The 15,465-nt window shown below is 42.3% G+C and overlaps 1 protein-coding gene across 1 annotated transcript in view; it reads right to left on the reverse strand.

The window, feature by feature from the left end:
* Positions 1–15,465, reverse strand: part of XPO7 (exportin 7) — a 38,937-nt gene that overhangs the window by 7,637 nt on the left and 15,835 nt on the right. Inside the window, exons 11-21 of the mRNA XM_078069531.1 lie at positions 15,059–15,231; positions 13,155–13,348; positions 12,590–12,695; positions 9,813–9,948; positions 9,232–9,305; positions 7,989–8,072; positions 6,989–7,049; positions 6,476–6,584; positions 5,424–5,530; positions 3,009–3,097; positions 2,163–2,270 (exon numbers count right to left, since the gene is read on the reverse strand). Coding sequence (XP_077925657.1) covers positions 2,163–2,270; positions 3,009–3,097; positions 5,424–5,530; positions 6,476–6,584; positions 6,989–7,049; positions 7,989–8,072; positions 9,232–9,305; positions 9,813–9,948; positions 12,590–12,695; positions 13,155–13,348; positions 15,059–15,231 — 1,241 coding nt within the window. The remainder of the gene's footprint in view (positions 1–2,162; positions 2,271–3,008; positions 3,098–5,423; positions 5,531–6,475; positions 6,585–6,988; positions 7,050–7,988; positions 8,073–9,231; positions 9,306–9,812; positions 9,949–12,589; positions 12,696–13,154; positions 13,349–15,058; positions 15,232–15,465) is intronic.

Genomic DNA, 15,465 nt, shown 5'->3' on the forward strand with positions numbered 1-15,465 from the left:
GGAACTTCAGGCTCTCATCTGAGTACCCTGGGTGATTCTTTTTGCACAAAGATGTGCAGATTACCTATCCTAATGTAGAGTAACCAAGTTAAAGATATTTAACCAGTGACAGAGCTTCTATCTTGAAGACTCACATGCTAGACTCAAGTTCTGCTTCTCAAATTGAAAACACTGAAAAGAAAAGTGAGGCAGCAGATGAAACTACTTTCTTAAAATTCTCCATTTTGATTAAAGTATGGCTTCTGTGAGTCATTTCTTAGAAGGACTAAATCACGACCCTTCAGACATTAACCTATGTTTACCTTTATAGCTTCGGTGGCAACTACGGGAGGGTACAAACGTTGTTACCACTTGATAAGAAGAAAAGAGGTGAAGGGACTGGGACTGCTACTAGAGAAAAGTAGGTGAGGCAAGCATTTGAAACAACTTCTGAGTTCTGAGTTCCTGACTGTTCCCTGGACCAGAGCATCTCTTTGGTTTGCGCCACCTTTTAATGAGCTGCTAGTTGGTCTTTTTATTGACTCTGGTTGGTTAAAGCCTCAAACCCCCAGGGGTCCTTCTTGATTCTTCTTTCCTTTCCTCCCCACATTGGATCCATCAAGGTCTAGCTCTACAACATGCCCTGAATCTATCCACTTCCTGTATGTTCTTCTGCTTCCACTCTTGCCCCTCTACAGTCCCCTTCTTCACATGGTAATAATGTCAACAAGGTCGTTTTAATCCCGTGCTTCAAATACTTCAGCAGCTTCCCGCTGGCATGAGAGTGTGCGTGCCTTCCTCACTCCTGCTGGACTAAGTCACTACAGGGCTGGGCCTCGGCCTGCCTGACTGAGCCCTCCCCTCCCATGGCCTCCCTCATTCACCAAGCTCCAGCCTGTGGCGTTTTTCTGTTTCCAGTCCCAGTGAGCTCATCCCATCTTAGGACTTCTGCAGTTTTCACAGTTTAGAACACTCTTTCCCCTTATTTTTGCAGGGCTACCAGAATCTCTCTTGTCATTCAGATCCCAGCTTAAACATCACCTTCTCTGAGAGGTCGATTCTCCCTCCTCTCCTTCAATTTCCCTGTTTTATTAACTTTTTTCTTCACAGCACTTACTACTATTTGAAATCATTTTCCATGCTTGTTTTACTGTTTGTTCTCCCAGAATGTAACATCTAAGAGGGGAGAGGTTTTGTCTGGCACAACGGCTAGGAAAGTGGCTGGCAAAGAGTAGATGCTCTCAAATATCTATTCTGGAAATGAGTAACTCTTGACTGTGAGGCTCCCGGGAGGCTATCGGCTCTTTGAGTATTACCTACCCCCTCACTAAAGTAGTTTTAAAAATTAATTCTCTTAGGAGTGCCATGAGAGGCAGATACACGGACCCGAAATTCTAGTGAAGTCAAGGGGGTGGATTTTTCTTTTCCTCCATCCCTAAATTCTTGGGCAAATTTAAAATTTAGTATTTTGGAAGTCTGTCTTACTTTCTTCTTAAGTAAGTCTTTACCCATCCAGCTGCAATTTGCAGAACAGACACCTTTCTTAAAACAGGGTATTCTAATGAGTCTGGCATTACTCTCAATTGTCCCTCTGAAACGTGAACTTTGAAATGTGGTGGACATGACACCATTACTAAATGTTAACTTTTATATGTGGGCGGGGAAGTCAGAATACAGGTTGCCAGATTCACCTCTCGTAAGAATCGGTTATCTTTTTTTTTTTTTTTTAAAGATTTTATTTATTTGTCAGAGGCGGGGGGGGGAGAGAGAGCACAAGCAGGGGGAGCTACAGGCAGAGGGGGAAGCAGGCTCCCCCGCTGAGCAAGGAGCGCGATGCAGGACTCGATCCCAGGACCCTGGGACCATGACCTGAGGAGCGAAAGGCAGATGCTTAACCGACTGAGCCACCCAGACGTCCCAAGAATGGGTTATCTTGAGACTCTTTCCAAAGTGACTTATTTCCTGCAAGCAGCTATGACTTTGTGTGGCTGGGACACCCTTCTTCCAAACAAACCAAAACATATATATACACATTAACTTTTAGAGACGTTTTTCAAATTCTGAAAGCAGTGAAATGTTATTATCTTCCACAATCTGACCAAACACGAGCTAAAATCTATTGTCCCAGAATTCTCTCATATAAAAGGGCAGTTGTGTCCTTTGAAAATCTTCGTCCGGCTTACCTGTTATGAACTAACTCAGCCATCAGCTTGAGCACAGGAGTGGTACAAGCTGGATCATGGTACCAGAGCTCAATTGCCCGCTGGAGAATTGGCATGTAGGATGGATATCTGTACATGAAAAGCTAAGGAAGATTCTAAATCCAGAAAGGTACAGAACTGAAAGTAATCTCTCCGCACTGGCCAAGCACAAACTGTCAAATGAAAGTTCTCCAACTGCCTGTCTTCTGCTTGCTAATCTTGCAGTCTTTTAACCCGAAGGTGCTAAGGTGACTGTACGCTCCTGGAATTGTAATAAGCATATAATAATGCACTGTCATTTACATAATGACTTTGTTCTGAAGAGAATAATGTATCTCATTGTTAATTTATCTTCTTTTCCCTTCTGTGACATGATAGGAAATAAGCTATTTCTGTTATATAACTATTGGAGAAACAGAGGCACTCAGCTTTGAAAGGATTTGTTCAAGGTTATGAATTCAACAAGGTTAGACTTTCTCATTCCTAGGAAAGCTGTCTTATTTTAGTAGATTGAAACGTCTCTTTTTTCTGACTGTAGCAAACTTCATGTGCAGCATTTCCACAGGCATTTGCATCTGGGACCCAGAAGAGAACATGGGAAATGACTGCACTCACTTCCCCGTCTCTCTGACCTGAGCAGGCAGCCCTCTGCCATTAGGCCACCGTGGAACGGCAGCTTACAAGACACAGGGCAGGTCTTTGGGCACAAGTCCTTGCCTTCGTTGCCTCCCTAATCCTCCCCCTCTCCCTTCCCTGATGCCTCCACCGCCCATCCACATTCCAGTTAAGGCTTTCAGTGGCAAGCCTTCCTGATCTGTATTAGGATACATCCACTCAAACAGCATCATGAAGCTGGTCTTGGCATTGAAGGCGAAAGCTATCCCTCTCAGGTCTCTTACGAGACCAACCAGAGTTCGCTGTAGTAGAAGGCAAAAATATATTAAAATAGAAGAAAAACCAAACATATAACTACTCAATGGGGATGTCACAAATGTGTAATCAAATTCTTCTATCATTCAACAAATACTCCTTCCCAGATATTCTGAACTGATCTCTTCCATACTAGGATGGAATCTTTTTCACTTGGATAATTAGTTTTGGAAGCTTGTTACATACTAAGGAAAAGCAATGATTCCTGGTCCATCATAGCAAAACAAGAGGTTGATAAAGTTTTAAGACACTAATGTGATAATTCATATGTAAAAAGCAGAAAAGCAAAAAAGCTTGATTCAAGAAGAGTTAGAAAAAAAGAAAAAAAAAAGGCCAAAACATTTACACAAGAGGCAGAAGGACTATATATCCTAAAGGTCCAGTACCACAACTAATTACAAAGGCACCGGTGCCATAGGAAATCAAATGCAGACCCTGCTGGGAGGAAGACAAAGAAGCCTACAGGTTACCTGCCCCTCTGGCTGGGGTGCCTGGAAATAAGACCGATGGGTCAAATCTTGGAGCTGTGAAGTTACGCTTTTATAGAAGAGATCGCAGCCTGAGAGGTCAGATACCATGCTCAGAGTCACGCTGCTAAGTGGCAAGAGGGCCAGGGTTAAGACTCATACCATCAAGACTCCAAATCCACTGCTTTTTCTCAGTAGAACTTTTACTTGTCTTACGGGCCTTGAAAAGCAGTAAGACTGCTTTGAAAAGCTAACAGTCATCAACAGGTTCAAGGACATGGCACATTTGGGTGTCCTGATTCACTTGTCAAAAATGATTGCACTTCTGCTAACATAACAGCCTGCTTTAAGCAAAGTTCTGTTCCTAAACTGATACATAAGCTGTTTCCAAGTCTAAGACATGGACATTCTAAAAGACTTATTACATGAAGTGTAACAAAGACATGGATCATGCTTGTAGTTCATGGCCAAAATGGTTCTTTTCATTAATTTTACTTGCTTTGTATGGAACTAAAGTGATGAAAAGGGCGGCTATTCACTGATATCCCTCAGTTATCCTTGGTATTGGCTGGTACTCTAGCTCAAGTTACTGCCATGCTCCACACTAACCTCAGCTTTGAATGGTATCTATCTCAAGACACTGATAAAGAGAAGAGAGAGAGCTGGACAAAGTAGTGTTGCTCTCTAACTTCCCTGATGACTTGGAGACAGAAAACTAAGAGGCTTTCTAATGATTAAAAAAACAGAATTTTAGAATATTAGGTAAAGCCTGGCATTTTCGGGGCAATACTCCTGGTATCTGGCGATTGTAATTCAGCCTCAGTGTCATTATGAACACTGCAATAAAGTCCTACAAATATTAATAGCCTAGTGTCTTCTGGTTTTGGTGCAGAGACCTACAGATAAGGAAAGCAGGTGTGTGTGAAGATGAACAGAGCAAAAATCAAGAAATGATAATTCTGAGAGCCAGAAATCAATAACTAAAAGTAACTTTAAAATTCCATATATATGGAAATTCACAAAGCCTTCTAAATGACTCCTGTCAAAGAAGGAATCTTAATGGAAATCAGATAATACAAAAAAACTGAATGATAATGAAAACGTTACATATAAAAACTATAGACTCTGAAGACTTAGAGCATTAACAATGTTAATATACTTAATGCTATTCAACTGTACACCTAAAAATGGTCAAGCTGGTAAATTTTACATTACATTTTTTTTTTTACAATTTAAAAAAAAAAAAAACACCCAATACCAATGTGTGGAATAATATACCTAGAGGGACATTTATAGTTTTAAATGATTACATCAGGAAAGAAGGAGGGCTGAAAAGAAGTTAGAACAACGGAGAAACCCCAAGGAAAATATATGAAAATAAAGAGTAGAAATAGAATAGAAAACACAGAAAACAGAGTTTAAATAAAGCAAAAAAAAAAACAACTTATTTTTGCCAAGACTAATAAACACATCTCTGGCAGGACTGATCTAGATCAAAAGAGAGAAAAACACTAATAAGCAGTATTAAAAATGAAAGGGGAACATAACTGAAGATACAACACAGATTAAAAAGGTAATAGAAAAATATACAACTTTATGCTACCACATTTGAAAATGTAGACAAAAACTCCTAAGTGCTGCTTAAGAACACACTTTAGCATAAAAATAAGACTCTGTATGTCTCTACTGGTTCTTCTATTTCAAAATCCCAGGAGTCCAAGAGATTACCTAAAAAGTGAAATCAGTGGGAAATGTATGGACGAGCACTATTTTCTGCAGCGCTAGCTAATCTAGTCTCTGTCGGGTTGCCAGAAAGCAGAAGCTGGCCAGTGGGTGAAGGACTCACCTTTGCCTCTTGCTCGTTGAAACTGTTAGTGCTAAACATCTGGGCCACAGCCTCAAACGCTGCTGTGAGTGGCAGCATGAACTGCTCGTACTGATCTTCATCCTCTCCTGTAAGGGAAACAGCCCGGGCTGTGACTCCAATATAAAAAACTCAAAGCTGTGTATGCAAGGAAAATAAGATGGTTTGAAAGGTGAGCAGACCCAAGGATAATTCAAGTGGGCCCTTTAATCCCCACGGGTATTAGCAGTAATTTCAGAATGAAATGTAAATAGATCATTTTTAAACTAGAAGAGGCAGAAATCATCCTGTCCAGGGACGTCCACATTTTTTTTCCGACACCGAGCCACAATACCAGAGGTTCATATGTGTACAAGATACTATGTTTTTATTTACTTCTTAAGTGAGAGCTAACAGTCAGCTGAGAAAGGACTGAGTCTGGTGTATGAGAACCTGATGGACTCATACTTGAATCAGGTGCTTGTGGAGGCTCTCTTCACACTTCTCTTCTCACTAATCTTCCATAAAGCTAGAAGGTTTTTAATGTTATGTAGTAGGATTAAACTTAAACAGCTCAAAATGAGGATGACAGCATTGAGTTTCAGTCATTAGTTGACCCAAAACTGCTAATATCACAACAGAGCTAGAAAGGTTCTTCAGCCCTGCGGGTTCACATGTGCTAGTGAACTGGGGCATGGAAGGTTCTGTTGATGGTCTTAGGTAGGTTGCGCCTTCATTTGGGGTGAAGGGGTTATCTGGCCAACAAGATGCATTTAGGACTCTCAATTCTCTTAACTTTCAGAGGAGAAATATGAATAGGTTTTAAAACCACTGCACATCAGATGAAACTTCTGGCACATACTGTTCTTCTCTTCCAGTTACAGGGACCGTGATAGCATGGTGTGCTCTTGGTGAAATCAGACTGTTATTTCAGACAGTTCTCTTACTATTGAAACAACAGGAAAGACCTCCCCAACATCCAGTTTTCTATGCTCAAGTAAAAATTTAGCACAGTGCCAGACTACTGCACTAGCCTCTAGGATTTATTGCAGTACCTAAATCCACCATGAGGAGACGCCCAAGTGCTGTGTAGAAGGTAGTCCGACACCGCATGTCTGTCAGATTGGACTGATTGTTAATACCCAGAAATGAAAAGTGCTCGCTCTATTGAAAAAAAGAAGACAAGTTAAAAAGATAAAGACATGGGTCACAGGCAGAAGGCAAGCCAGGAATTTCAGAATTATGGAGCCTTTTCAAGCTAATGGCTATATTGTCTTAAGAGTATGAGGGGGATTAAAAAAATTTTTTTGGATTATTGTTGTTGTCTACAACTAATTTATCTTTGTATGAATAATAGTAGGCACATCATCACAACTCAGATCATCTGGCTCCTAAAGAGCAGCTCAGATGCCAGTTAAGTGTGATCTGGCAGTGTGAAGGGAGTCAGGGAGCAGTCTCTGGCTTGGGGGGCACTATGGACCTCAAATGAAAACACCCCCTTTATATGGCTGAGGAAGTGTGTGTGTGGCTGGCTGGAGAGAACCAGGAAGAGGTGCTAAATCACTCACCGTGTGATTGTTCAGCATGAACTGTACCGCACTAAGCTTCACTAGTTTCCTTACACTACTGTATGTGAAGACAAAGAAAGAAGGTCAAGGAAAGTGTGTACAAATGAGGAATCTTTAATGCAGAATGCAGCTTTCTAGGATAAAGTAAGTACAGTTTCTTTCCTGACTATGAGTTCCATACCCAGATCATCTTATTTTCCTTAAACACTTGAAAATGACACCTGCCAAATGGAAAAAAGATGTGTTCTCTACTAAGCAGTATTTAACTGATCAATGACAGAATACCCATACCAAACTCATATCTGTAAGAGAAGAGATAAAACCCACCAGTTTCCCCCAAGAATCATGAATATCCTAGGGTAGCTTTTCTCACTGGGGCTTCTAAGAGCGAATTAGGCCCTAATTCCCTGCCTGAGGCATCAATTGTGTGTGGTGAATTAAGTTCTCTCCTATGCATTTAGAATAGTACTAGCTATGTACAATCTTTGGGATAACAGAAAAAAAGTCACTCATTTTTATAGGGTTTAGTCTCCTGCAGACCCCTGGTTGTGGAAGGCTGTCTCAGAGCAATTCAAACTTTATAGCAGACTTGGTCCAAGTCAAGTCAAGAGGGAGTATAGCCACTACTTTTCTTGCAGAGCTTGGAATCAGGCTGCTTCTACCAAAAGGCTGACAGACAATCAAGATGGACTCTGTATCACTGAGGATGTAAAAATATTGGCTACAGAGTATATACTGATCGGACAGATCTGCTGGGCATTTCTGGATCTTAGAGATAACCAGGGATAAATCTGTAGAAATGGTTTGTGGGATGGCTCATATTTGGAGTCTGCAATTATCCCTGGATTCTGTGTGGGTACTGCCTTTGGCTCCTAGGAGAATGGAAGATACTTGAGCACATATAAAACTAAATGAAAGTGAAAACAGCAGGAGGCCATGATTTCTAAGACCATGGCAAGCCACAGTTCCTGCTGTGCACAGAAGCTGACTTAGAAAAGGATATCCAATGGAGAGGTCATTGAGAAGCTGTAGTGTCTTGGAGGTGATCGGTTCACAGCGGCCCCAGTACTTCAGGTTGGTGATGCTGGAGGACAAAAAGAAAAAAAAAGCAGGAGACACTTTTGATTTGCCTGGTTTCCTTGAGGGCTGGGAGAAGAAGAAAATCATCCATCAAGAGTCACCACACATCTGCATCACCAATTCACAGACATCACAACCACAAAAAATGGGTATAAAATCTCCGTACTTACATTTGGTTGACTAGAAAAATTATCCTTCAGATAATCTTCACTACTTGGTTCCAAAGCTACACTGGCCCATACCCAGGCCCTTGGAATTCTGGGGCACTCCAGGGCTGATTTCTGCAGCAAGGGTAAGAGATTTCTGCGGCAGTGATAACATGCAGACGTATGCAATTCTGCACCTGCACCATCCACTGTCAGCTGCAGAATTCTAGTAGCCCTTGCTTCCGGGTTCTTGGCTGGCAGAGTCCTTTAGACCCCCTTTGTTTTTTGCATCTTAAATTATTAACCAGCTCATGGATATGAGTGTTTAGGACTGGGATGGCTGGAAGGGGGCAAAATGTCACTTTGCACACAGCCCTGGGTAAAATATTTGGCTCCTAGTGTGTGCTTTGAGATACTGAGCTCCTAAAAAGGGGAAAATGTGAACAAAGGGGCATAACTTAAAAAACAAAAACAAAAACAAAACAAACGAAAAAGGGCCAATTAGGAGCTCCAACTTTGAAGACAGTTCAAATAGCACTCAATTTTGCAGATTCAAGACTCTCAAAGGGTGTGGATGCTTCTTGAGAGGAAAAGCCTGTTTTAAAGTGGGGCTCTCCTCCTTGGGGGGGGCACACCTAGTGGAAATCAGCACCAGAAAGTGAATGCCCACTGTGGGCATCCTTGGCAGCAGGGTGATTGGGTGAGAGGCTGAGAACCAATCACTGGGGCAGAGATGTCCATTTTGCTAATGCCATGACAGGGTTTCACCGGTGATTCCAGAAGCTAGAGATGAGATTCCACATGAACAAATTAAATCCTTGCCTGTACAAGCCTGGAATGCTCTGGGGCCGGGCCATATCTCTAAGCACAGCTTGTCACACACTCAAATGCACAATTTTCTGACGCAAACGATCAATGCTGGAATACCAAGGCACTGGCAGCATAATGCCAAGATCACATTTTACAGTTGCAACAGGATTGCAAGGGACTCTTGCTGATGGCAAGCCAAACACTTACATTTTTCCTATGAAGACACTTAGGACCATAGTCTCATCATTCAAGCCCAGAACTTCTGAGAGTCGGCGGTACAGCTGGCGTTGTGTTAAGGGAAGAGAAAGGAATCAGAAAATATGGATTAGAAAAATCACATCCCAGCACTGTTTTTGTCCTTATTCAGGGGTAAGATGTGGAAGAAAACGGACAGAAGTGTGGGGAGGTCTTTGTTGCAGGGATAATAAGCTAGTTTCTAAGTGTTACTTGATACTGGAGAGAGGCTCAGCTATCTTACCAGTCCCCTTCAGCCCTGAGAGTACAAAGACTGTCAAAACGTTCTGCTGCTCTGAACATCAACTCATGGACAGAGACTGAGAACTGCCAATGTTGAAACCAACAGATGTTCTGACTGGCCATCTGTTAAGCCCGTGGAACATTACAGAAATGGACCCAATTTTTTAATGAATCTCTCAAAATTCTACAGATGAAGAAGAGACATTTGGACCATCCTAATACTAAAATCTGTGTCTGAACTGCTATCAGATGTTTCTCAGCCAGCAATTACATAAGTGACAACCAAGTGGAGCCAATTGAGATCCTGTTACCTTAGAGGATTTTTGCACCTGGTCCCCAATGTAGATCTTACGAAACTGTTCAAAAAAGCTCAGCATGGCCAATTCTAGCTTCTCATTACCCGCTTGAGCCAGGCGAGAATCTGTTAGGTTCATCAGCTGGAGCACCCTAGAGGAAGAACAGCAATGATTCTCTCAACAGCAGGATATCCTGGTCACTCTAGAAAATCCAACCTACCCTCAAATAGTCCTATGTATCTCCTCTCCTTACCCATCCTATCTGAAAGGCATTCTCTGCAGGCTCAATGCTCTGCTGAGAGAACAGAATTCTCCATTTCTGCCCCACAGGAACCACAGCTGAAGAATTAGTATGAATGATGTTTGGATGTTTAAAAGTTCCAGTCCACCAAGACTACAGACTAAGGCAGAACTAGTAATTGGCTTAAAAATAGTGGGAAAACAAAAGAAAAGAAAACACTGGCACTGGGGTAATGGTCTTCCTTGAAACTTATGTGAGACCATAAGTAAAGCAATTTATTTTCTAAGTCCCAGTTCCTCATCTATAAAATGAGGGAGACTGGACTAAGCCCGTGGTTCTCAATCTTTTTTCTCACAGAGCCATGAAGGGAATGGACACATGAAGGGCAATGTCCATGGGCAGATAAAAGTTCCAGACACCAAGAGCAGATATGCTACCCGTGACTTCATCCCTTTACCTCTTCCCTGCACCTTCCCCCCCGCAAAAGCAAGCATACTGGAGTGAAAGTGTGTAAATACTGAATGAATAAAATGTTATTATTACAAGTGAGTCATTTGTCATTCTGATGATGTCAGAACAGGTAAACTATCATTTTGACGTATCATGAGTGAATTAGACTCAGGCGTGATGTTGTAATGCTCAGTGTGAGAACCAGGATACAAGACATTCTCTATATTCAATTTATGTCACACACACAGGATCACGCCAGGCTGCTGAAATCAGAAAGCTTATTAGCTTTCATTCTTATCAAATCTTTGCTCAACTCTTCAAAAAATGCCAGTGTGACATGCCATGGAGACTTTTGTCAGGATTAAGGCACCTAAGGGCAGATGGGCATCTGATAAGACAAAAATGGGGATTTTCAGAATAAGAATTATGGACTGAAATGTCTAGGAACCAATCTATTCTAAGGCATCATGTTAAAATGTTTTTATCTCTAAGGAGAGCATCTGAAAGTTCAGAACCCTTCAGGGTGGCATTTCCCCAAGGTTGCAGTCTGTTCACACACCATCCTGAAACATGATCTGCCCTTCTACTTGCATTCTGACAGGAGGGTACAGTGGGTTGTCCAGGGGCTACTGGACCTGTGACACCATGACAGACTGGATGCAGATGCGCATAAGAGAATCCAGCTGACTTCTGGGCCAGACATTAAAACAAAGCCACTTTCCTCATTAATTTTTTTGAAAAATATTTAAAAAAACATTACTTATGCTGACATGTAATGGGGCTTATTGTTATTTTTATTTTTAAGGGAATAAATTTAAATTTTCTCAGTTTTAAATTTTTTTATAAAACATTTTAAGTCATCTCTCCACCCAATATGGGGCTCGAACTCACTACCCCGAGATCAAGAGTTGCATGCTCCACTGGCTGAGCCAGCCAGGAGGCCCAGTTTTATTTTTTAATACAATAAATATTGATAGCTAGTCTTATAAACAGAAACTCTGAGATCCTCAATACTTTTTAAGAGGGTGAATGGTCCTGATGAAAAGGTTTAAGAACCTCTGTGGCAGAGTATTAAAAAAATCCTGCCTTTTTATTTTATTTTTTTATTTTTTTTATTTTTTAAAGATTTATTTGACAGAGAGAGTGAGAGACACAGCGAGAGAGGGAACACAAGCAGGGGGAGTAGGAGAGGGAGAAGGAGGCTTCCCGCCAGGCAGGGAGCCCGATACGGGGCTCGATCCCAGGACCCTGGGATCATGACCTGAGCTGAAGGCAGACGCTTAATGACTGAGCCACCCAGGCGCCCCTATTTATTTTATTTTTTAAATGATTTTATTTGCGAGAGAGAGAGAGAGAGAGAGAGAACACAGTTGGGGGGAAGGGCAGAGGGAGAGGGAGAAGCAGACTCCCACTGAGCAGGGAGCCTGATGCGGGGCTGGATCCCAGAACCCCAAGATTATGACCTGAGCTGAAGGCAGACGCCCAACTGAGCCACCCAGGGACCCCCAAAATCCTGCCTTTTTATTTCTTTGTTAGGTGAATTTTTAGAAATCGTTAAATGTTCATTTATAGGTTTTTAGAAAGATGGATGAGAATTACATAGATATAAAATAATAACTTGAAATCCTCTAGGTGGAAAAGAGATTTGAAATGTCAAGAGATTTGAAATGTCAAGAGATTTGAAAGGCTGTAGAAACTCTTTAATTTCATATTTGAGGATATCTGAAGAACAATATTTTCCTCTTAGTCTTACTCTGCTATGGCAAAAGCAGTCTACATTTCATTAACTCTGAGATACTGTCCTTAAGACTAAAAGCTACTCCCTACTCTGGTCTTCCTAATTCTGTATCCATCATTTCCTTGCTGAATTACTGCAAGTGTTTTCTCAGTAAAGACTGTAGGTAGAATTTTTGCTGTATTTATAAAATGTCTGAAGTTGGACCTGTAACAGTCCTTCATTTTCATGGGCAATCAGCTTCATGAGATTATATTCTATAAACGGGGAGGAAAGCATAGAAGCATGCCAAGTTCCTGTGATGTTGGGACCCAAACAGGTGGCGGTCAAAGCAGTGAAATGGAAAGCCTCTGTGAGAGCACCTACCGACAGACGAGCTCGCCATCCATAGCATCTTGCTCATCAGTGCTGGCAAAAGAAACCCGGCCACCGATCACTGCGCCAATGATGTAAACCAGCCACGTCAGCCTTCCTGCAACAGGAAGAAGACCTATTAGTGTCCCCTCCAGTGGTCATTTCATTGAAGAAATTTCCTCACAGTGAGGTGCGTTTCTTACTAGGAGCTTCTGTCATCTTAAGAACACTATGGTAAAGCCATGAGGTCTAACTTTTCTTACCAAGTATAGCTATCACCCTGCTCTGGTAAGGGTGATGCCGAGGGGGAAATTCATTAGATAACCAACGGTCCCCTATCAGACAAGGTCATTATTTTTAGAGTCCAGTACTTTCTTGAAGTTAAACACATCCATGTAGACACGATTTCAGTTACTCTTCCCTAGCCCTGTGGCATTTATTCATAATATTCTTTTGTGTAGATGGAGGCGATGGATGATGGAAGAGTCCTTTTGGGGGGCAGGTAGGAAAGAGAGGTGGCAGTGAGTGAAGGGGTGCGGACAGCCCCGCCTTTCAGGCCTCAGCACTGTCCACTCACCTTCCTGCACTGCGATATCCATCGGGCTGGCACTGGCACTCTGCAGCAGCTCCTGATAGGACTGGGCAGACTGGTCAAACAACTGCACGAGGAGTGCGCATGTCTTCTCGTACTCACAACGCCCGATGGTAGACAGCTGGTCCAGCTGCTGCTGCACCAGGCCGGTATCCTCCAGAGGGTCTTCCAGGCCATCCCTGCTCCCAAGGGAGGAAGGAAGGCGTTCTCTTAAAATATGCCATTGACTTCCCCACAACAGCTCTCGTTCTTCTGCATTTAGCCACCGTTTCCAATGGCAGAGGCCCACAGCCTAACACTACCTTTTACCAAGAAAGGAATATCAGAAGTGGGAAGATGGGGGTCTTCACCCTAACGTCCGTCTTCTTCAGATACACTCTGTGAGTTGGTGTCCAGCCTTCTAATCTGAATTCCTGCTCCCTTAACATTAGTCTGCCTCGACCCTCTCAGTCCTATGCTTCTCACCCCAGGAGCTCCTCTTGCTGTTCTTGACTCTAATAAGCTTTGGGACTACAAATATCCTGTCCTTGTGTGGGGCGATGGTGGCCAGATATGTTTTGGAATTCAGAGATCTTCAGATTTTAAAGAAGCAATATGATGCTTCTACCACGTGATATGAACCCTCAATGAACTCTCTGGTGTATCAACTTCAATATTCCTGTAGCAAAATATATAACCATCAGGAATGATCATACAAAGCAGAAGTTTTAAAAAAGGCTCTAAATGGTCTCATATTAGCACATGTAAAATTTTGCCACCAAATGAGTTTTGATTCCAAACTTAAGAGAAAATTTAGTTTTCATGTCTTGCATTTCAGACTCGCAGATGAGGCACCATGGATCCACACCAGGTCCTACCTTATCTATCGGCTCCTAGAGCTAGGAATGTGTCAGACTCTGAGCTCTTCGTCTATTGCTGTATCACAGTGTGACAACCCAACAGCTGCACCACCACGACCATTACTAGAGTCCACAGTTGTGTGTGTACTGTGGTCCACACACTGGGCCAGAACATAGTAATTTAATCCTTTTAATAACCTTGCCCAGGAGCACACAGCTCTTAACTGGCTATCCGGGCCCAAAGCCCACACCTGCACCCACTCCTCAACAACGCCTCACTGAGACCAGCTGAATCCTTAAGAACAGAAATTATGTGGCTGATAGAACAATGCTTTCCAGTGGACTTCACAAATACGTGCATTTTGAAAGGATTCAAGTCGTTAACAGTTGAGCCTATAACTCTTATGACAATTAAATGCCAATTAAGATCTGATTTAAAAAAACAAAACAACAAAACCCAGACCTTCAGAGTCCAAGTCAATTCCCCTAAAAGACAGGTCCCTAAACAAAGAATAACTTCACTTTATATAAGTCATTTCTGAAAGGATCTAACATTTCTTTAGCTATAGATTTCTGGTCCAGTTAACAGTCAAGGTAGACAGAAACCATGCATTCTTGTAATGCGATCGGCAATCAGCTGCCCAGGATTCTACTTGTGCTAGTAATCTCTGGACTGTGTCATCTTATTTATCCACCTCTTTTTCAGGAAACTAAACCACCTATAACTTACACATAATTCTTATCATCTATTGGTTATAAATGTTCCTGTCATGTTGAAAAGGAATCATCAGCAAGGGCAAACAGAATACTGATATACCTTGATTTCAAAGAGATGGCTAAGGAGGGCAGAAAACGGGGACATGAATGAGGATGTTGCAGAGAAAGCCTGTTCGCTCAGATTTTATGCTCCACCTGCTATTCGGGGCTGACATGAGGAAACGGCCATTAACGGCGTCAGCTCCAAGGAGGCCCAAGTCAAGTGCGCTTTTGCCAACTGGGTGTCTGACCTCTGGCAAGTCTGACACCAGGCAGCTGTCCCAGTTTCCTTACCTCAGGATGATGTGCACAGATTCCAAACGGGATGTGATATAGGCTTTGGTGACCTCAGGAGTGTAAGTTTCCAGCATGTGGGGCTCTGTGGCTTTCACGTATGGCACAGAGGCTGCCAGCCGCTGCCATAGGCTCAGGAGATAGTGCACACTATTTGGGGCAAATTCCCAGTGCTAAGGAAAACCAAAAGAGCAGGAGGCACATTTCTCATTTTTTGTACACTTCACACAAAGGAAAAAGGCTTAAAAAAAAAAAAGGATAAATGTTTATGGGCTTTGTTCTGTGCATGACAATTCATCCATCCAATGTGCTTATTATTATTTCAGAGATTAAGCATCTAATAAAAAGAGCTGTTCTACGCTGGTTGTGTAAGCCTTCCCACAAGGAAAGCCTTGTGTAAATGGTTC

The sequence above is a fragment of the Halichoerus grypus genome, chromosome 3 (genome assembly GCF_964656455.1).
Source record: "Halichoerus grypus chromosome 3, mHalGry1.hap1.1, whole genome shotgun sequence".
Classification (NCBI taxonomy): Eukaryota; Metazoa; Chordata; class Mammalia; order Carnivora; family Phocidae; genus Halichoerus; species Halichoerus grypus.